At 37.0% G+C, this 24,251-nt stretch overlaps 1 protein-coding gene across 1 annotated transcript in view; it reads right to left on the bottom strand.

The window, feature by feature from the left end:
- ZNF292 (zinc finger protein 292) overlaps positions 1-24,251 on the bottom strand; it is an 87,854-nt gene that overhangs the window by 36,695 nt on the left and 26,908 nt on the right. Inside the window, exons 3-5 of the mRNA XM_030859449.2 lie at positions 6,662-6,816; positions 6,389-6,467; positions 3,972-4,107 (exon numbers count right to left, since the gene is read on the bottom strand). Coding sequence (XP_030715309.1) covers positions 3,972-4,107; positions 6,389-6,467; positions 6,662-6,816 — 370 coding nt within the window. The remainder of the gene's footprint in view (positions 1-3,971; positions 4,108-6,388; positions 6,468-6,661; positions 6,817-24,251) is intronic.

Raw genomic sequence — 24,251 nt, 5'->3', positions numbered from 1 at the left:
AAGTATCGATATTGATTTATTAATTGTAACAAATGTATCATGCTAATGTAAGATATTAACAGTTGGGAAAAATGGTTGTGGATTATTTGGAAACTCTTCACAATTTTTCTGTAAATCTAAAACTATTCTGAAATAAAAAGTTCATTTAAAAATTAATTAGATCAGACTAACCTCAATATTAAACAATCTTACTTAATACAACTCTAGCCAAGTACCTCTTGTGGTCTTTCATCAAATCCTGATAGACAAAAAGGAGAGCCATGGACCAGACATAAGGAAATAGGTGAATTTGATGAAACAACCATAATCAAACGGCATTGGCTAAAAGACTGAAGGGCAAGCAAGAAGATTTCTATAAGTATCCCATAGGGTAGGTTTTTGGATATGACCTTTTTAATGGTTATTATCGAGAACCTGGATGCCGGGCTTCCCTGGTGGCACAGTCGTTAAGAATCCACCCACCAATGCAGGGGACACAGGTTTGAGCCCTGGCCCAGGAAGATCCCACATGCCATGGAGCAACTAAGCCCGTGAATCACAACTACTGAGCCTGCACTCTAGAGCCCACGTGCCACAACTACTGAAGCCCGCGCTCCACAATGAGAGAAGCCACTGCAACGAGAAGCCCGTGCACCGCAACGAAGAGACAACGCAGCCAAAAATAAAAATAAATAAAATAAATAAATTAAAAAAAAAAAAAGAACGTGGATGCCAACAGAGTGTATCCTAATAAGATCTGCTTAAACAGGGAAGGACAAAAATCTTGAATTAACAAAATCAAGATTTTAAATGATACTGACAAGTTGCAGAGGCAGAATGGATCTAACACAGTGAAATTAAAAAGAAAAAAAAAGACTACTTTGTGTGCCAAAACACAACATATAAAAATGTAAATAATTTAAGAGTAGTTTTCTTTTTTCTTAATTTTTGTGATTTTAGTAACCTCGCTGAGTTGTGAGAATAAGGCCACCCAAAAAGGTAACGTCATCTTAAGTAACACTAAAATGAAGGGGATGAGAGTACCAATGACTTCAGAGCCTGCCAGACAGCATTTGGGGTACACATAAGTTTTGAGAATTACACATGAATAAGAACAACAAACAAAATGCACTAAAACGTCAGGAATCATGACTGTAGATTTAAAATAATGCCACACCAGGACGGCTTTTAGTCTTTAGAATAAAAGAAGACTAAGTGTGGACATGATGACGATCCTTAAGCATCTCAATTGCTATGGCACGAAAGAGGGATTTGTACTTTGTTAGGTATGGCTTTAGGGGTAGCACTAGATCCAAAGGATGGCAACTCTAAGAATGTAGTTTTTCACAATTTACACAATGAAGATTATCTAATAGCAGGCTATGAATGGACTGAATTACACAGTTACCATTCTCTAGAAGTCTTCAAGCAAAGGCCCATTTATTTATCAGTGATGTTTTATAAGGGAGTTAAAATTGGGTAAAAAATAAATGGGCATTCAGTGCCTTTCCAATTCTGAGATGATAACTAAAGAAAAGCAAAAGTAATATGTAAGCCTAAAGATCCTGTGATATTCAATGGACATCTACTTGAATTATGCTGATTTAGTTATTAGAGTTATCTTATTCTAGGATACTAAAACCTTAAGGTGAAACCAGCATTTTTAATTTAGTCCCACACACCCTCAGTCCCTAAATCAAAGAGCATTTCTTGGTTTATCTGGGCTTTAGTAGTTCTAAAATTAGTCAATAAAAATTAATTATTTAAAACAAGATTAAGTAGATCATCTACTGTTCAAATAGTACATCAAACCTTCAAAGGCTTTGCTATAAACAAACTAATGAGCACAGCTTATTATGGTGTTCTGATTACTGTCTGAGCTCTAGCTCTTCTCATCAAACTTGCTATAGGCTAGTGTAGGTTAAACCAAGGGGCTGGATATATCATATAAAACGCTAAAAGTTCCACATGCTGTAGAAGCATCCAATTTGAAAATATAAATAAATTAGTATGTATGTGTAAAATGTTAATTCCTTCAAGTTTTTCAAAGGAGGAAATAAACATACACTTCTAGTCTATGTGATTACCCACAGAATAACTCCCACCAAAGAAGTATTCTAAATAATGGAGAATCAAGTAAAGATTACGGCTGCAGAGTCTCTCAGTCATGTAACATCTCTCTGGTTGCTTCACGACTTGTAATGAAATCTGGCTACCTACAATCCATCTGTTATTGTAGAAACTCCTTTTGCCTGCACAGTCCAAATTATTCCAGTAGCTATGCCATGTGAAGACCATGGAATAAAGCAGCACAGAGATAGGCAAAGACATTTGTTAACAGAAACAATGTTAGGCACATTTAAACAAATAAGGAAACTGAGCACATTTTCTTTTAAGGTAAATTTTAAATCTCTGCTAAGGTAAAGGTTCCATTTTCCTGCGTTAGCATAATGTGTGAGTTTGGCAAAGACAGTCTTCAGAAACCAACAACAGAAAAAAGGAGTTAATTATTTAAGCTAGGTGCAATTTTATTTTATTAGGCTGGGTGCAACATGGCATAATATAAAAAGGAGAGAAGCTGGGGACCTCACTTCAATTCCTGGCTCTGCCTCACATCACTGACAATGTGATGTAGAAAAGAACTAATCTTTCTGAGCCTCCATTTTCTCACCTGTAAAATAGGGACAATAAAGATCCCACTTTTTCCCCAGGATCATTGTGAAGGCTAAATGAAAGCAGGCACATAAAAGCACATTTCAAACTGTAAGGAACTATACAATGTAATCTGATATTATTATTAATATATCATATGTCCAATATTTCCAAAGCTGAGAAGACTAAAAAGTATAATTTGGTTACAGGAATAAAAACATGGTGGTGGTAATATATTGCGAATAAAAAACTAATATGACAAAGGCAAAACAACTCCAAGATTCTCAACTTTTAAATGTTGTTGTTGTTCTTCCTATTTTAAATAATGAGGGTCTGAGAACAATGTAGCTAATCTGTGGATATACACAAAGGAAGGGAGGTAATAAAAATAAACTTTTGGTGAAAACTAAGAAACAGATAACACTGCTAAAACTATCCAGAAATGGGGAGAAATCTTAAGAGGAGAGTCAGGTAGGAACAACCAGCTTGAAGAGAAGTTTCCAGATTAGCTGAGAAGCCTTTTGGTAAATATCTAAGTACCAGAAGAGTTAACAAATAATGAACTCCTTTCTCAGAGCCTTCAGAAATTGCTATCACATAGCAAAATACCTAGAGTTTGCCATCAGTTAACAAGAAAACATCAATAAACAATGGAAGAAGCTTATTTACTTCTCTAGTTAAATACCTTGGGAAAACTTGGGGTAGAATCTGGGCACTTTCCTAAATAATCTCAAGAAAAGTACCAATGACAATAATTGTGCTCTTCTTCGTAGCACATACAATTTTTGAATTCTGAACATTAAGTGTTATACATATTAGTGATTTAGCCATCTAATTCTGATAGGCTACCTGCCAGTTTGAGTTTGACTGGGATCTTTGTTGCCTAAGCTCATACAATAATAACAAAGCAGGATAAAGTAAGTCTGAGAAAAAAAGCTGTTTGAGAAAGAGTACTAATCTCAGAGACAGAAGATTTGAGAGTTCCCGCATTAATTTCTTATTCTGAGGAAAATCATTTCACTACCCTGTTTCTGCTTCTCCATCTGTCAAATAAGTTAGTTATCAAATATAAGCTAGATTGCCACCTGTCAGGATGTTACAGAGGTAATTCCTCTGATCAAATAATGTTGAGAAAAAAACTGTTACTCTAAGATTATATAATCCTATAAACACATCTTCCCCCAATTAAAAAAAGGTGAAGGGCCTCAAGCACCTCATATAAAATTTAATTAAATGGTCCTTCTTGGAATATCTTGAGATGAATTATATCAAAACAATTTTAAGTACTTATTTCTAGTCTAATGATTCTTTTTTTTCTCTCTGCTCTCTAGAAAATTTACCTTTATCCTTATCCAATGGTTCCTGGGAAAGAATAGTGCACAGTACCGGGTTTTTCCACACCCCAGTCTCTTGAGCTAGAGTAGCTAAAAAATGCAATTCACAGCTGCCATTCTCCATCAGCTTTTCATGAGCTACCTATAAATATTAAATAAACATCCAAAGAATTACAACAGATTTTCAAAAGCAAGCTTATCAGGCTTTAAATATAATACTAAACTTTTGAAAAATAAGACTTTTATCTTAAAATTTTCATGTCACATTACAAAGTGCTGAATCCTTTACTTCTGATTTTTAAAGATGAATCTCAAGGACAAGAATTATATTAATTATAAATTTTAAATAAATAAAATGTATTTCTAGAAATAAGTTCATATTATTTTTTCCCCAAAATCTAAACCGAGAGCAAAGTTATTTCTCAAGGAAGCTATTAGAGTATCCACAGCATGAAAGACCTTACACGTTTTATATCCTCTGTGTTAGTAAAAAAATTTCCAAAAAAACTTCTATCATTAATAAATGACAAATCTGCATCAAGGTCTAAGTCACAACTTGTATACACATATTTCAATAAAAGGGACTTATGAAAAGAAAACAACTAAATGTATGATTTTTCATTTATTCATGACATAGCCTTACAATATCCTATTAAAGCTGACACTGAACCTTGCTTACTTGTTGTTTGCAAGTGTTCATGCAATTAGCATATTCTTCAGGTCACAAAAGACCAATAGTTTTAACTCAATTCAGAAAATGTTTATTGAGAATTTCTATGGGCAAAGTACCAAGGAAGACAGCAACTAGTCCCTGCGTTTATGGGGCGTATTATCCTCTAGTGGAGTAAAGAGATGCTTAAAAACAGTTAAAACACAGGCAAAATAAAACAAATGCTGTTAAGCAGGTATAAAATAAGCCCAAGGAAGCTCTGAAATGAAAGCAAAGTGTCATGGAAACTCTTAAAGCTGCACGCTGTGTTTGTATAAAAAGTTTATTCCTCAAAACCATAAAAATCTCACTGAACAAGTTCAAGTGCTTTAAGAAATTTTCTTTGAGCAACTGCTGAGAGCTCCATACCGGATTTAAAGAGTTATTTCCTCCTCATTAAACCATAAGAAAAAGTATCAAGTAGTGCTATTGTTTCAAAAAAGGAAGTTGAAAAGGCTTACCTTATGTTGACAAACAAAATTAATATGAGGAATTCAGTATTATATTTGTATATAAACTACTTATATAATTAATTCTGTGGTAGAGTGTATCTGAGTGCCAAACAATCAAAAAAAGTTCTGAGATAATCATTTACCTAAAAATAACCACTTGCTGGGAAAAAAAACCTGAGACAAAAGTTACTGATATGCTGAAGTACAAATTGCATGATCAAAAAGTTAGCTGCAATGTGACAAACACGACAAGACACTTTCAACAGTTATTAAGTATCTACCTACTATGTGTAAAACTCTATGTTGAATCCTTTGGAATAAAGGTATGAATCCTATCTTCAAGAATTTTGCACTTGATGTAATTTTAATATTTAATGTTAAAATAGGAAAGTTGATTTCTCTAACTATAGTTTATTTCACATGCTTCTAAAATTTGAGACTAACCCTCTTTTAATATCTCTTCTATGGAAAAACATAAGGCCAAAAGATATTTTAAGAACTCTGGCTACAGGAAGAGAGAGACAACTAAACTTTTTGAGACTAGTTGGCAGGAACATTCTTCTTAACTAACCAATTAATCAAACTTTACTTGAAGCTATAAAATATCCAGCACAATCTAGTGCTTAGCAAAATTTAACATTCTTGAAATACTGCAAAACAACTAAGTGCTAAACTATGTAGTACTTTTATAAGTAGAATAACAGCCCTAAGTAACAGAGATAAGCATGTATTTTCAGATATAGGAGAAAAAGTATGGACTACGGAGTAAAGAATCTTGGTTCAAATAACTACTCTGATATTAGCTATACAAGTTTGGGCAGATAAATATTTTAGAGTTGAGCCTCAGTTTCCTCACCTTTAAAATGGGAAAAATATACCTACCCCCACAAAGTTTTCATAAGGATTAAATGAGAGATGTTAAATTCTTATAAAGCATATTGCAATTTTCAACAATTAGTTAAACTGTTTCTAAATACAAATGAGGGCATTTTCTTTTGTGTTCCCTTACTGCTCTGGCAAAGTTCTAATTATCTGATCTTAAAGAACAGTGCAATATTCAACCAATCTACTTAAATGTATATATTCATTTAGCAAACATCTACTGAGCACTGACTATATGCAAGACATTAATGTTAATAAGAACAGCAATTAATGTTTGTCATTACTTAAATCATTTAAAGTTTAACCAAGTAATTTATTAAGAATAAAGAAAATTGCCATAAAATATACCTATATTAAATCTAGTAGGTAAATATTCTCACCTGCACCAGTGTCTGAAATTGTTCCCACTGTTTATCAGATAACTCAACAGGCAGACACAGTAAAAGGTCAACACAGCTTCTAAAAAACAAAAGGTTGGTAAGGATACAAATAATTACTAAAATTCGAAGTAAAATAAGATGAATAATTCTAATATCATCAGTAGACTGTCCATAACTAATCTATTTAAAATTAAACTATCATAAGATTTGAGATACAGAGTTAAAAACAAAAAAGCTAAATCTAATTTTTTATTTACTCAAAGGTCTACTCACAATGCCAAGCGTTCCAGAACCAATGCTACATTTTCACATTCAGAGGTAAGATAAGGTCGGGCTTTAACATAACTTTGGATAGCCACTGTGTATACCTCCAATAAAGGTAAAGGATCTTCTGAAGTTTTCCATTTCTCTGCATATTCAAGGAGTGTCTGTTTGGAAGGGATAATAAAAAGTATTCAACGTAAATAAAAATACATATTGATTAATCAACTGTTTTTCCTTCCTAAGAAATTTTGAGAAATAACTTTTATTTATAAAAACAAAAAGCAGTTTACACTGATTAAAATATTGAAAGTAATAAAGCCGTAATCTTACTTCCAGCAGCTCTTTGTAGGAGACAAGATTAGTGTTAATTCATCCAACAATAGCATCTTTTCATGAAGTTTGGTTTTAAATAGTGAAAGCATTATCTCCTCTCTTTCCAAGTCAAAATCCACCCTTTCACCCACAAATTTCTAAGATTTAAAAGTTATTTTAAAAAGAAGACACCTGGGCAAGTAATACTTGGCCAGGCATGCAGTGAAGAATTTCAAATATTTATGTGTTCTATTTTTCATGCAAGGAACATAAAATTCAACACCTAACAAATAAATTAACCACATATGGTCAGAAAAGACATGAAATGTTTTCAGTTAATAAAAAATAGTATATAGTATATTACTGGTTTTTATGATGAGTTATCACTAAAAATATCTAAAGATGTTCAACACACATAAAATCACTATTAAAGATATTAAAGAATGATTATAAGAATGATTTTTGTAATAATCATTACAAAGAATGATTGATGATTTTTGTAATAATCATTACAAAGAATGATTGATTATTTTTGTAATAAAGTGCTTGGTTTTTTGGGGGGTTTTTATTTTTGTAATAATCATTACAAAGAAAGAATGATTATTTTTGTAATAAAGTGCTTGGTTTTTTTGGGGTTTTTTATTTTATTTATTTTCATTTTTGGCTGCGTTGGGTCTTTGTTGCTGCGCGCGGACTTTCTATAGTTGCGGCGAGCAGGGGCTACTCTTTGTTGCTGTGTGCGGGCTTCCCACTGTGGTGGCTTCTCTTGTTGCCGAGCACAGGTTCTATGTGTGCGGGCTTCAGTAGCTGTGGAGTGCAGGCTTCAGTAGTTTTGGCTCGCGGGCTCAGGAGTTGTGGTTCGCGGGCTCTAGAGTGCAGGCTCAGTAGTTGTGGCGCATGGGCGTAGCTGCCCCGCGACACGTGGGATCTTCCCAGACCGGGCCTGGAACCTGTGTTCCCTGCACTGGCAGGCGGATTCTTAACCACTGCACCACCAGGGCAGTGAAGCCCCTAAAGTGCTTGTTTTTTTTTTGCGGTACACAGGTCTCTCACTGTTGTGGCCTCTCCCGTTGCAGAGCACAGGCTCCGGACGTGCAGGCTCAGCGGCCATGGCTCACGGGCCCAGCCGCTCGGCAGCATGTGGGACCTTCCCGGACCAGGGCATAAACCCGTATCCCCTGCATCGGCAGGCAGACTCTCAACCACTGCATCACCAGGGAAGCCCAAGTGCTTGTGTTTTACAATAAAAAACTCTTCATCAGAAAAACAAAATGCTGTTTATCCTACAGAATGAAGAGATGGAAGAAACTGGCAACAGTAAACAGACACCTATGCGTTCTACAACTACTAACATTGTGAGTTACTGAAAACTATCTAAAAGGTTCTACTATTATGCTAAATGAAGTAGAACTTTAATTAAATGTTTTTAGAATATAGAAGACTGCCACAATTAGTCTTTCTCACTCTTCAAGGTTTAAGACTCATCAACATGTGGCAAATTCAGGTGTTATTTCGTAGAAAAGAGGTATCTTGAAGGAAAACTCCATAAGGCCTTGCTTGTATCCTCTGGCATACAGAAGCAGCTTTCTACAAATGTGCAGGTAGGAAAGTAGGAAGGGAGGAAGGGAGGAAGGAAAGAATTATATTCTACTATCAGACACTCAAAAGAAAACACTTAATACCTTCTCCTCTCTACAACCCTCTAACTACTAGAAGTAGTAAGTGATCAAAGAGAATACGGAAGAAAAGAAGGATAGAAAAGGTAATCTGGTAAATTAAAGAGCAACATAATAACCACTTACTTTCTGAGTAGTCATATTATTCATAAACCCTGACTCTCTCCAAGTTGGACAGAAGTGCAGGTTACTTGAAGGCCCAGTACTTGCAACTGGCATCTGAAGTAAGGGCAGTCTTGCGGGATTGAGCCCTTTAACCTGTGGAGTCTGAGCTAACTGAACTGTGGGACACCTATTTGGTGTTGGAGAGCTTGAGAAGAGGTATTGGAAAAAACACCATGTGTTTGGTGTCAGCAGTGCAAATCTCTCTCAACAGGACTTAGAAAAATCGAAACAAAACCTACCAACTGAAGGGAAAAGTCTACATTCTGGAATTGTTTTGTGATGATCCCTCTACTTCTAGGAATAAAACTGGTGATATGATGGAGGATGACCTCACTCACATCATCAAGGTTTTTGGAATTAACACCAACTATGCATACAATTCTTACTTTAGCTAGCACCTGTCTTTCTACATAAAGTCATTAAATATTATTTTCCTTTTTCTGGAAAAAGAAGTTTAGGCGTCTGGGGAATTTCATGCCTGGCCAATGTACCCAATCTCACATGGGTTCAACTGAAAGCTTAGGTTTCCCCTATTAGTCCTCTTGCAGTAATGAATCAATTTCCCATAATAGTTTTAATTTTTCCTGAAAAAGAAAATATACTGTACTGATTTCCAAAAAGCTTTGAAATTATAAGCTTCTTCCTTTCTTGTCTCCCAACACCCCCAAGAAAAACCCTAGGAAAAAAAATCACATATATCTACATGTATGTACATATATCTACATTTTACCCAAGCTCTACATTTCTTGATATGTCTAGCTCTGCAAAGGATACTTATACATTACTTCTTTCCTTTATATACTTGAGTTCTACTATCCTCAGGTGAAAAAGTTCTTTTGTTTTTTCTACTAAATTTATTTATTTATTTAATTTTGGCTGCATTGGGTCTTCGTTGCTGCACACAGGCTTTCTCTAGTTATGGTGAGCAGGGGCTACTCTTCGTTGTGGTGTGTGGCTTCTCTTCTTGTGGAGCATGGGCTCTAGGCATGCAGGCTTCAGTAGTTGTGGTGCGAGGGCTCAGTAGTTGTGGCTCACGAGCTCTAGAGTACAGGCTCAGTAGTTGTGGCGCATGGGCTTAGTTGCTCCGCGGCATGTGGGGTCTTCCTGGACCAGGGCTCGAACCCGTATCCCCTGCATTGGCAGATGGATTCTTAACCACTGCGCCACCAGGGAAGTCCGAAAAAGTTTTTAAAGTTACCTTTAATTATAATCAAAGATGAGTTCTTTTGGGTATAACAGAGTCTGAATTGATGAGAAAAATAATTGACAAGTCACAGAATGTGAGAACCATAAAGCACCTTAAAAATGATATACTTTCACCTCATTTTATAGATGCGGAAAGAGGAAGAGAAAGCAGATTCTGGTGAAAAGTAGACCTTTTAGGTGGCTTTTTAACAGTCTGGGAATAATGTAACTAGGGAAAGGGTAGAGGAAAAGGATCACAGCAGATTTAATAAGAGATGGTAGGAAAAAGAAAACTAATGGCATGCTCATACTGATTACATATAGGAGAATAAGTTTAAAAGTTGGGTTAAATATCTATTTTTATAAAGGTATGAGTTGATATTCATAACCAGTAAGTGTACTGATAGTAGAGCTTCCCTTGTTTCTCAAAACACTAAGATTAGTAGAACCATTGTGAAACTGGAAGCATTCCCAACATGACTAGTTCACAAATTATGCTTTCTTCAACTAAAAAAGTTACTTATTTATATCTACTACCTTAATCTATACAAAGGCTTTCAGGCAGGAATTCCAGAACAATCAGACTCATATTTTTTACACAGAATCAGAACAGACCTTCAAGATCACTTAATTCTGTTTTACGAAGTCCAGTGACCTGCAATTCGAATATTAACTGAATTGGCAATCAGCAAAGCCAGGCAGCCTCCTCACTCTCTGTGAAACATTCTGTCCACTACAAACTGTTTGTGGTTATGTCACAACTATAAATCTGTAGATTACTTTATTACTTCAATTATTCCTCATAACTCTATGAGGTTACGTACTATTTATCTAGTTTGCCAGCCATAGTAGAATTAAATAACTTGACCTCTTTATTGGTTAAGCTTGTTTCAGCTGAAAGTAAGAAAATCCAACTCAAAGCAGCAGAAACAATAATAAAGGTTTCCCACATAATAAGAGATTAAGAGGAAGAGCAAGTTCTGGGATTGGTTAGTTTAGCGGCTCAACAACGTCTTCAAGGACCACCTCTGCTTTCACTCTGCCGTCCTCAGGTGGTGCCCCACCCAGTCCCTAGGTCTCAGCAATAACCAGAAGAAAAGATGAGACCACCACTTCATGTGCATCTTTTCAAGCAACAAAGAAACCCTTCCCAGAAACCATAAACCCAATTTCTATCAGTAAATTTTTCCTCAGGTCCCAACAGCCAGAATTTCATCAGACACCTACGTCAAAAATCACACAGCCATAAAGGAACTCCATGGTTGCCCACTCTCCAAGGTTTCTCCGAAGCACAAAGCCATGCTGAAGAAGGAAAATGTGTGAATAAAATCAGGGTTCTATTAGGAAGGTGGGGGAGGGGCCTAAGCCTCACACTTTGGTTGCCTCTCCAATGGTTTTTACTCCCACATGTGATCAAGAATGAGCAAGTCCACATGTGTATGTGGTGTTTTTATATTTAAATACACATACACAAATGACCAAAAATAAAAGTTGTGATCTGGTTTGGAGAGGGATATGAGAGGGGTATAGAGGATAAGAGATAGGAAAAGAAATCTGTAAGTCTTCCTACGAGGCACCAGATTGCTTCCATTAATGAGTAAACTGTAAACTAAGTATAGTAAGAAAAGTTAAAACTGTGTTCTATAAAGAATGATTAATGGAACTAAGGACGGGATGCTTAATCTGGGTAATAAATAACATTTACTGAATATTTACTATATGCTAGGCACTGTTCTGCAAGCTTTACAATACCTATTAGCAATTAGATAAATTACAGTAATATGCTTATATTAAAATGGACAAAGGCATAAAATAGTTAAAGAAACAAATAAGCCCCAAGAGCACAGAACTAGAAGCATAGAGGAGATTCAAACCTTAACAGTCTGACTTCAGAGCCTGAGTTCTTAAATACTATGCTCTACATTTCTAGAGAAATAAAACTTTGATTCACAGCCAAATTAACAAATCTGAAGACCTGTCACATAAAACAAGTTAGTCTTACTCTATGTGCTCTCACAGGACAAACCAGCACCACTAAGTTAAAGTTTTAAGGAGATAAATTTCTGCTTCCTATGAGACTGACGATCAAACAATTACAGTTAACCAAAAATTGAACAGGTTGGGCTTCCCTGGTGGCGCAGTGGTTGAGAGTCCACCTGCCGATGCAGGGGACACGGGTTCATGCCCCGGTCTGGGAAGATCCCACGTGCCGCGGAGTGGCTAGGCCCGTGAGCCATGGCCGCTGAGCCTGCGCGTCCGGAGCCTGTGCTCTACAACGGGAGAGGCCACAACAGTAAGAGGCCCACGTACAGCAAAAAAAAAAAAAAAAAAAAAAAAAAAATGAACAGGTTGGTCTCCATCACTGAAGTTACTCAAGCAGCAGCAAAACAGCTCTGAGTTCAGAATGCAGTAAAGCAGTCCTATTTGGGAGACACATTCCATCACAACAGAAGAGACTACACTCTAGTGGGGCTCAGAGAGGTTTTGATTGGTGGGCATATTGTTTAAAAATTATTTTAATTAGTTTCTAACACTTAAAAATCATAAGTTTACATAGAACTTGGATTTCTGACTTTTTTTTTTTTTTCATTTGGAAACCTTGGGTCCATATTCCGGCACTGAAATAACTGGCAGGAGCTGAGGCATGGGCTCTCTGCTTGCTGGAAGTCTTACCCAGCTGCCTCCCTCTTTAAGGGACCTATTGTCTTCCTGCAAGTTATTTGTCATCACCACCTTTCCTATAGCGTGTATTAGGATCAGAGGAAGAAATACAAGCAAAAGAAAGGTTAAAGGATCATATTCCAGCAGGATCTCTAAAACTAAGTGTTTCTCAACCTCTTTTTCATTTTCATCCGCTCCTAAGGAAACTTCTGACTTTTTTCCCTAACTGTCCCCCAACCGCAATGAAATTTTAATACCACAGATGTACTGTCTGTTTATGGGTCACAAGCTATTGTAATATCTAAGATTCTTTTTGCTCCTTAAGAACCAATTTTCACCCCCTTGGGAACAAAAATGCACATTTAATATTCTGGCTGTTAAGTTGATTTCTCATTATCTACATCAGCAGAGACTAGGACATATATACTCTAGGGAGGAAGACAGTATAGATTAACTTCCAGAAGCTTCCTTTAGTTCCTCTAAGGATTATTAAGAGAGAAAAACGAAAGAAGAATAAAAGGGGAATAAAACCACAGGGGTGTTAAATTTAATAAGCAAGAGGATTAAATTACATTATTGTCCTACATAAAGGTAAGAATGGAGTGTTGGATATGTTTATACTCTTACACTCATGGTCCAATTCCAATTTATAGCTATGATTCTCTAGAGTGGAAGTTCTCAAAAGTTTTGATCTCATGACCCTTTCTTAAAAATTACTGAGAATCCCAAAGCATTTGTTTATGGGGATTATAACTACTGATTTTCACCATGTGAGAATTAGAAATGAAAACTGAGATATTTAATTATATACTTATAAATGGATTTAAAATAACAACAAACCCATCACGGTATTATAAATAGGGTATTTTTAATGAAAAAAATTGTTTTCAAAAAAATTAGTGAGAAGAGTGGCATTTCTTACATTTTTCAAATCTCAATGTTTGGCTTAATACAAAAGAGCAGGATTCTCATGACCTAATTCTGAAGAATCATGGAAGGGCTCAAGAACTGGGAGCACCAGGTGCCTCTGGAAATGGGGGCAAAGGTGAGACTGAGAATGAGAGGATTGGCTGAAAGTCTATTTAAGCAGTTGGCCTCTCTGATTTCTGCATCCCTCTCCACAGCTAGGTGACCAAAGCTAGGCACTACTCCTCTCTATCCCCAGCAGTTTATTCTGGAGAGAAGTATAGAAAAAAAGGTGTCTGCACAGAGATAAGGGGAGCATTAAGTCAGCTTTACATACTGACTATAGAGACAGCTCCCTTCTCATGTCCTTTTCCCTCCAAAATTGCCAGAACCTCCTTAGCTGAGTCCTTCTCAGGAAATTCAAGAGAAAAGACCCAAAGATTCTGACACCAGGCCTTCCCCCATGAAAAGGAAACAGCTAGGTCCCCCTACAGTGAAAACCACAACAAATCCCACTCATGGGCCTGGAGCTCTCAATCCATTTTTCAGTGGTAAACCTTTAAATATGGACAGCCAAGGACCACGCAGGAGGTTGAAACAAATTAGTTAAAAAAAAAGAAAAGAAACTTGGAGCAAGCAGAGACTATACAAGGAGAAGACAAAATTCCAAGAAACTATCATTAATATTCTAGTGTGTGCAGTCAGAATGGCCATCATCAAAAAATCTAGAAACAATAAATGCTGGAGAGGGTGTGGAGAAAAGGGAACACTCCTGCACTGTTGGTGGGAATATGAAGTGGTACAGCCACTATGGAGAACAGTATGGAGGTTCCTTAAAAAACTACAAACAGAACTACCATGCGACCCAGCAATCCCACTACTGGGCATATACCCTGAGAAAACCACAATTCAAAAAAAGTCATGTACCACAATGTTCGTTGCAGCTCTATTTACAATAGCCAGGACATGGAAACAACCTAAATGCCCATCATCAGATGAATGGATAAAGAAGATGTGGCACATATATACAATGGAATATTACTCAGCCATAAAAAGAAACGAAATTGAGCTATTTGTAATGAGGTGGATAGACCTAGAGTCTGTCATACAGAGTGAAGTAAGTCAGAAAGAGAAAGACAAATACCATATGCTAACACATATATATGGAATTTAAGGGAAAAAAATGTCATGAAGAACCTAGGGGTAAGACAGGAATAAAGACACAGACCTACTGGAGAACGGACTTGAGGATATGGGGAGGGGGAAGGGTGAGCTGTGACAAAGCGAGAGAGGCATGGACATATATACACTACCAAACGTAAGGTAGATAGCTAGTGGGAAGCAGCCGCATAGCACAGGGAGATCAGCTCCGTGCTTTGTGACCGCCTGGAGAGGTGGGATAGGGAGGGTGGGAGGGAGGGGGACGCAAGAGGGAAGAGATATGGGAACATATGTATATGTATAACTGATTCACTTTGTTATAAAGCAGAAACTAACACACCATTGTAAAGCAATTATACCCCAATAAAGATGTTAAAAAAATTTTTTAAAAATATTCTAGGGGGTGTGTGTGTGTGTGAGAGAGTCTATTAGACCTATGAATAGAAACACCATATCATAAAGGAATATTTATTTTAAAATAATTCAAATTAAAAATGTAATAGCAGAAATAAAAACCTCAATTAAAGAGCTGGAAGATAAACTGAGGAAATTTCCCCAGAAAGTAGAGTAAAAGGGAAGGAAAGAAAAGATAAGAAACTTTGGAGAATAGTGCTAGAGGTCTCATAATCAACAAGAGGAATTCCAGGAAGTTAGAGAAATGGAAGGGAACAAATCAAAGAACTAATTCAAGTTAATTTCCTAGAATCTAAGGAAACGAATTTTAGAATTGAAAGACCCACTAAGTGCCCAACTCAATTACTCAAACTAGACCTATACCAAGGTACTATTTCATAAAATTTCAGAGCTCAAGGACAAAGAGAAGACCAAAACAAGCTTGGAGGGGGACCAGGGAGCAGACTTCTCAACAGCAACACTGGAGCCAAAGGAAAATGAAGCACTGCATTAAAAACTGAGGGGCGATTATTTCCATCCAATTATCATAAGTATTAAGACAGAAAAGTCATTTTCAGACATGCAAATTCTCAAAACTTTCAACTTCTAGGCATATTTTTTCAGGATGCTACTGAAGAGGGAATTTCACCAAAATGAGGGAATAAACCAGGGAAGGAGTGAAAATGATATCTAGGAAAAAGGGAATCTAACACCAGAGACAGGAAATGAAGAAAGATCCCAAGAAGACAGCTGTGCAATGGGCCTGAAAAATAACTACAGCATATCAGATGGCTCTAGGACAAATTTATTCAAGATGAAATTGACAAGACTACCTAATGTGCCTGAATAAGTTTAGAGGAGATTTATACAACTGAGGGAGAGTTTGGATTGAATTAGTGACATATACATAGAATATTCAGCTAAGGAAATAAAATAATTTAAGTACATTAACCTGCCCTCAACAATTAGAGAATGCACATTCTTTAAAACCACAAAACATTTACAAAAACTAGGTCACATAGTCACAAAAAATAACAAAGAATTAATATCATACATTTCACATTCTTTGAACATGATGCAATAAAGTCAGAAATTATTAACAAAATACCCTTACAAAGAAAAGTACAAATTTGAAAAATTTTAAGCGTATTTTAAAAAATTTTTTATTTTATATTGGAATATAGTTGATTAACAATGTGTTAGTTTCAGGTGTACAGCAAAGTGATTCAGTTATACATATACATGCACCTATTCTTTTTCAAATTCTTTTCCCATTTAGGTTATTACAGAATATTGAGCAGAGTTCCCTGTGCATACAGTAGGTCCTTGTTGGTTATCTATTTTAAATATAGTAGTGTGGGACTTCCCTGGTGGCACAGTGGTTAAGAATCCACCTGCCAACGCAGGGGACACGGGTTTGATCCCTGGTCCAGGAAGATCCCACATGCCGTGGAGCAACTAAGCCCGTCAGCCACAACTACTGAGCCCGCGTGCCACAACTACTGAAGCCCGTGTGCCTAGAACCCGTGCTCCGCGACAAAGACAAGTCACCGCAATGACAAGCCCACACACCAAAACGAAGAGTAGTCCCCACTTGCTGCAACTAGAGAAAGCATGCATGCAGCAACAAAGACCCAATGCAGCCAAAAGTAAATAAATAAATAAATATACATACATACAATAGTGTGTACATGTCAATCCCAAACTCCCAATCTATCCCTCTCCCCCCTTAAGTCTATTTCTAAATCACGGGTGGAAGAAATCATAATAGAAATCGGAGAATACTTAGACTTGAACTATAGCAAAAGCACATCAAAATTTGTAGGATGCAGCTAGAACAAGCTTAAGAGGGAAATTTATAGATGCAAATGTTTATACTGTAAGTTACGCTATAGCTTTAAAAAAACATGCAAATATGTTGCAACACAGTATGAGCAAAACATTAATTTCCCATTTGCCTATGTGTGATTTTTCTGGTGAGAAACATTAGGTGAAAGCAGAAAACTATACCCAGCTGAACCAAGCTTGCAGGAAAACACAAAATGCACACACCTCAAAAACATGTATCACCTTCATCAGTTCACCAGGCCTGTGATGAGCCACACCCATCCACACATGGTTTAACAACTTTCTGTCCAATTTCAGAGAACTCTCCTTCCACCACCTCACAATAACTCACAAACTGCATCCCTTCTGACACCCACTCCTACAAACAAAGTACAGGTCTTTTCCAAGGTAAAGCACCACATTTATTTTAAGTTATGTACGTCTTAACCACTAAAGGGGTATAAAATTGTACTACAGTTTTTATAAGGTTCTGTGTGTGACACTGATGAAGTTTTCGAGTGTTGTGCCTCTAACCCCATTTTCCCCATAAGCCTTGTGATTTTTGTTGTGCAATCTTGCATAGCAAGGTTTTTTGCTAGGGATACTTATGCTGTGATAAAGCAAAACTGGCTGCTTTAGAAAAAGACAAAATGAAAAAGTCATAGAGAATATTACTGGGACAAACAGAGAAATCTGAACATATATTGTAATTAGATAATATTATTGTGTCAATGTTAAAATTTCCTGTGTGATGACTGTATTTTTGGACTTAAGAGATAAATACAAGTCCAATTTTTGGACTTACGCAATGTCATGATGCCTAGCTCTGAAGGATTCAGGGAGAAAAAGAGAATTAAAGCATGAGACAAAGCAAATATAGCAAGATGTTAACACCGGTGAATCTTGTAAAAGGTATATGAGTATTCAGTGTACTATTCTTGTACTTTTTCTATAATAAAAAGTTTGGAAGAGCAAAATATTGGGGATGGCAAGTGTGGTAGACTGAATTCCTCACTCCTCCTTGTATCCACGCCGTTTTTCACATGACTTTGGAATACTTCTCATAGTGGTAGAGAATATTTTCCTGCCCCATGTGACTTGTTTTGACCAAAAGAACGTGTCAGAAGTGATGGTAGGTCATCTATAAGTTTAAGAATCTTGCTCCTTCGTATGCTTCTACCATCAAAAGGAGAAGATATGTCCAGATTAGCCAGTTCCCAGGAAGATGAGAAGATGCCACCCCTGTTGCTCTAGTTGAGGCCACCCTATACCAGGCAACATCCAGCCAACCTTAAACCTGTATGACTCCAACCAAGACCAGCAGATTGCCTAGCCAACCATGCCCTGACTTCAGATGAATGAGCAATACATACTTACTATTAGATGTCACTAGGGTTTTGCGGTTGTTACACACAATTTTGTGAAAACAGCTGAGTTAAGCAGCTAACTTAAGTTAGACAAAGAGAATAAATTCAAAGTTTAAAAATTTTAAAGTAGTAAAAACAAGAGCAGATATATTTATATATGAAATAGAAAATGAAGATACAACAGAGAGGATCAACAAAACCAAACATTGGTCATTTGAAAGACTTAAAAAAAAAAACAACCTTTGGCAAAAATAATCAAAAAAAAAAAAAAGAGAAGGCACAAATAAATAGAATTAGGAATGAGAAATGGACCAAAACTACAGAAGCAATACATATTTTTTAAAAATCTTAAGATATACACTGAATAACCTTATTCCTTATTTGAAATAGCTTTAAAATCTTTTTTTAACTATTTACTTGTTTTTTAATGAAACAGCTTAAAAATCTGAATGAAATGGGTAGAAGTTATTAAAACTATCTCAAGAACAGAAAAAGTCCTTTACCCACTAAAGAAACTGAATCCAATTTAAAAAAAAAAAAGAATCTAGTTGGTTTTCTACAGGAAAATCCAGCAAACGATCTTTTAGGAAACAGACTATTATAGAAACTTTTGGAAGAAAGGAAGAGAAAAAGGGAGGGAGGGAAAGTTCCCCCAATTCATTGTTTGAGGCTATTATAAACTTAAAAACTGGGTAAATGTGATACGAGACAGGAAAAATCACAGGCCAATCTCACTTAATAAACAGATTTTAAAATCCCCAGTATTACCAAACCAAATCCTGCAATAAACTTTAAAAAATTTTAAAAAATATTTTGAAACAATCACAAAGTTACAGAACGTTGGAAATACAGTATAGAGAAAATTTTTTCCTGAACCATTTGGGAGTTAGTTGCCAACCTGGTGCTCTACTGCCTTCAAATATTTTAATGTGTATTTCCTACAAACAAGGACCTCCTGCGTGGTCAGAGAGTATGACCACGAGAATCAAGAAAAAACTACTGGGCTTCCCTGGTGGCGCAGTGGTTGAGAGTCCGCCTGCCGATGCAGGGGACACGGGTTCGTGCCCCGGTCCAGGAAGATCCCACATGCCGCGGAGCGGCTGGGCCCGTGAGCCATGGCCACTGAGCCTGCGCGTCCGGAGCCTGTGCTCTGCAACGGGAGAGGCCACAACAGTGAGAGGCCCACGTACCGCAAAAAAAAAAAAAAAAAGAAAAAAAAAAAGAAAAAGCTACTGGTACATACGCTACTACCATTTAATCCTCAGACACCACTCAAGTGTGCCAATTATCCCAATGATGTGTTTCACAGAAAAGGATACAGTTCAGAACCATGCCTTGCATTTAGTTGTGATGTCCCTTCAGTCTCTAAGTCCTAAGCGAAACTTTAAAGACTCATTTAGGACCCTTACACTACCAAAGATTACAGGCCAGTTATTTTGTAGCATAACCCTCAATTTGGGTTTGGTGTTTTCTCATAATTATATCCATGTTATGCATTTTGGCAGAAGTAATGATGATTTCTGCTCACTGTATGCTATCAAGCAGTACATGATTTCAATTTGTACCATTATGGATGATGTTCATTTTGATCACTTGATTAAGTTAGGGCCTGCCCTCCTCACTCCGCTTGGGCCCAGCATGCCGGAACCGGCTGTCTCTCCAGGTAGTTCCCCCTTCTCCCTCTGCTTCGGCGCTGACATCCTCTGCCAGGCTGCCCCTCTGTGGAAATGCCCCCCTTCTGAAGCCCCACACCAGGCTGCTCTCCCCTCCCCCACCCCATGGGCAACCTACTCATCTCACTTGGGCTCTAAATCCCCACATGCAGCCACCCCTGCCAACTCCCTACAGAGCCCTCCTCACCCTAACTGGGCTCTGACTCCTGCACCACAGAGCTGCTACTCATCCAACCTGGGCTTCGACACTCACTCTGGGCCTATGCAACACCCCTGCTCCCACCACAGACACCTACTTTGTCCCCTCTACATAAGGAATCAAGGACTCAATTATTCAGGAAGGGAAGAGGAAGGGCTGCAATGTATTTTTTTAAATGTATTTCGGACCCAGAAGGATTTATCTTGGCAATATGAAGATAGTAAACAGATATCTCTAATTTTAAACTAATTTATCATAGTAATAGATTTAAAGGGGAAGCTGTATGATTACCTTAATAATTACCAAAAAAAGGACACGATCAAAATACAAACCCATTCAACGTAAAGAGGAAAAAAAAAACCTTTTTGCAACAATGAATAGAAGGAAAGCTCCTTAACTTGACGAAATGTATTCAGTAAAACCCACGGCAAACCTCATACTTAATGGTGAAAGGTTAAAAGCATTTCCCTTTAAAGTCAGAAACAAAACAAAAATGTCTGCTATCACTGCTTCTACTCAACACTGTAGGCCTAATCAGCACAATGAGAAAAAGAAAGGAACACAATAAAGGCTGCAAAGGAAAAATAAAAACGTCATTACTGCAGAAAATGCATACGTAAGTCCAAGAGAATTCAAATTAGTTGCAGGATATAATCAGGATATAAATCAATTCTATTCACAAGCAACCAGAAAATATAACTGTTAAAAAGATACCACTCACAATAACTAAACCCATGAGGTACCTAAGAATAAATCTAACGAAATATATATAAAATCTTCAGAAAAGAAGATTTTTTTTAAAGACATAAAAGAAGGCCTGTATAAATGGAGGTACTGCATTCATGGATGTTAGAAGACAAATTTTTTAAATGGCAATATGACCCAAATTTGATATATAAAGTCAAAGCAATGCCAAAGAAATTCCCCATAAGGATTTTTCATATAACCTGACAAGCTGACTCTAAAATTCACGCAAAAAGCCAAACCAATTTTGAAAGAGCCAGGTGGGAGTATCTGCCCTAATCAGATAGCAAGACTTAAAGAGATGGAAATTAAAAGAGCATGATATTGGTACAGGCATAGATGACAGAAAAGAATTAGAGAGAGCTTTAAAACAAAGCTAAGTATATATGGGAACTTGGGTATATAACAGATGTGCCGTTAGTAATTAGTGAGAAAAGTACAGACCATTTCATAAATAATGCTTAAACAACCAGTTCTTCAGGAGAAAAAAACTACAGCTATTCCCAGCATACAACAAAATTACATTCCATATGGATTAAATACCTAAATATCTAAATGTGAAAAGCAATACTTGAAAACTTTAAGAACACAACAGGAGAAGATCTCAAGATCTTGAGAATATTTCAAGGGACAATGAAGGATTTCTTAAACAAGACAAAACACACAACCATAAAGGAAGACACTGACAACCAAAGCTACATTAGAACTTAATATTTGGTTCACCAAAACCCCACATTAAAACCAAACGAAAAGCTACAAACTGGGAAGAAGTATTTGCAACCCATATTCCCAGGAATACATATTAACATGTCCATAATAAAAGTTTCCTCTGACTAGAATTGGTGAAGGAGGTTATTCCCAACTACCAAGCTAGTCAGAAGCCTGACTCAGCATCTCAGGTTTGAGCTTGTCCCTTACTGTACTTTCTTCTGGGGCTGCTGCTTTTGTATCATCTTTCTCCTGAACAGTAAGAATTCAATGAGTCTCTCTCACTTGTGATGAAATCCAACATTATTTCATAATCTTACTTCCACATTATTCCAGATACTTTGTTTCCCCATACCTTAGTCTATTGTCCTTGGCAAATGGCCCACTGTTGTAGTTATTTCAGTGGCACTTTAACATTTTCAAAGAAAATCAATTATGAATTTGACATAATTCACACTCCCATACCTTCATTCTAGGATGTGAAGTAATCATTCAGAAACTGAGCTTCTGACAGCTTAAAATCCTAAATAATCTCCAATATGGATGCTGTAATTCTCCAGAATTTCTCAGAATCCAAGGCCTACTTTCTTTGCAGCATTTTGGTGGCATGAACATCATGAGCCCAACATTTCCTATTCCCTACCTTGACGTGGTGTGGCCCATTAATTCCTCTAGTTCTTATAATATATCCTTTCCTATAAACAAGTTTTACAAAAGCAACCAAATGAGTTCCTTAGTGTAGAGCAGGGGTCCCCAACCCCCGGGTACCCCTGGTACCAGTCTGTGGTCTGTTAGGAACTGGACCACAGAGCAGGAGGTGAGCGGCAGGCGAGCAAGCAAAAGGTTCATCTGCCGCTCCCCATTGCTCGCATTACCGCCTGAACCACCACCCAACCACCGTCCCCCCACTGCCCCCCCTCACCCCGCCATCCATGGAAAAACTGTCTTCCACAAAACCAGTCCCTGGTGCCAAAAAGGTTGGGGACCGCTTGTGTAGAGGGTCTCAATCTTGGACTAATATGAACATGTTTGACACTAACCTGTTCACAATGCCCACAGGTATTCCTAAGAAACCTGATGTAACAGAGATAAAAAGTAACAATGTCTAGTACACTGTAACCTAGAGAGGAAGTGTTTTTAGATCCCATCCATTGAACTAATTCTCATAACACTATATAACTGTTTCTGCATACAGGACACCCTAAAAATGACAATTTTGACTTCAGTTTAGTCTCCACAGTATTTCTAACTTTGTATGTATACTCCAAGAACCATGACAGCATGTGTCTGGTTGACCTGTACCTTTATATTGTGACTCCAAGAGTGAAGCAGTCATAGTGAAGGTAAACACATGGTTCAAGTCTAGAGTGATAATTTTATTCCAACATACAGCTGAATATCACATGGGAGGTCCAAAATCCTAGAGAGGAAAACCTCCACAAAGACCGTAACCTTAATATCTCCAGGGACCCACAAGCACAGTATATATACATAATCATACTCAAAGAAGCACAGTCAAAATCCCAGAAATAATAACAGCATGAGTCTCAATCTCAACCTGCTAGGGTTCAGCAGAAAAGGGTACCACAGTCTACTTGGTCTGTCTCTCTATCATGGGCCAACTGCCACATATATGATATTCCTACTGATATGGACTAAATATGTGTGTGCCCCTCAAAATTCATATGTTGAAATAATAACCCCGAGGTGATGGTATTAGAAGGTGGAGCCTTTGAGAAGTGATTAGGTCGTGAGGGCAGAATCCTCATAAATGGAGTTAGTGCCCTTACAGAAGAGGTCCAAGAAAGCTCCCTTGCCTCTTCTATCATGTGAGACATGGTGAAAAGGTGCTGTCTATGAACCAGAAAGTGGGCTCTCAACAGACGAGATTCTGCTAGTGCCTTGATCTTGGACTTGCCAACCTCCAGAACTGTGAGAAATGAATTTCTGTTGTTTATAAACCATCCCGTTTATGTTATTTACGTTATAGCAGCTCAAACGAACAAATACACCTACTTTAGAATGTGAAATATGACAGCAGGAAGCCCAGCTTAAAAGGTGATCAATTCCCTTTGGTTCTATAATTTACAACTATCTTGGATGCTAATAAAATTCAACAGAAACTAGTTTTTCCTTGGTCACTTATATTATATCCACTGATCCACAAAAACTTTGATTAAAAGCAAATGAAAAAAAATTACTTCTTTTCCTAAGAAAAATGTTAATACATGCTGAACTATAAGGGGATGTGATCCATTCTCAACATAACAAATGGTATTGGGACAACTGGATATCCACATGCATAAAAATGAAATAAGACATTTACCTTACTTCACATGCAAAAATTAACTCAAAATGGACCATATTTAAATAAAGTGCTAAACCTATAAAACTTCTAGAAAAAAAACATAGGAAGAAATCTTAGTGACCCTGGGTTAGGGAAAGAGTTCTTAGATACAACACTACAAGTACGATCTATAAAAAGAAATTGGACTTTGTCAAAATTTAAAACTTTTGCACTTCATAAGACTTCACTTAGAAAATGAAAAAATACAAATCCAGTAAAGTTGCAAGATACAAAATCAACATAGGAAAATCAGTTGCATTTTTATACAATAACAA

The sequence above is a fragment of the Globicephala melas genome, chromosome 14, assembly GCF_963455315.2.
Source record: "Globicephala melas chromosome 14, mGloMel1.2, whole genome shotgun sequence".
NCBI classification, from domain to species: domain Eukaryota; kingdom Metazoa; phylum Chordata; class Mammalia; order Artiodactyla; family Delphinidae; genus Globicephala; species Globicephala melas.
This window is presented reverse-complemented; position numbering and strand designations above follow the sequence as displayed.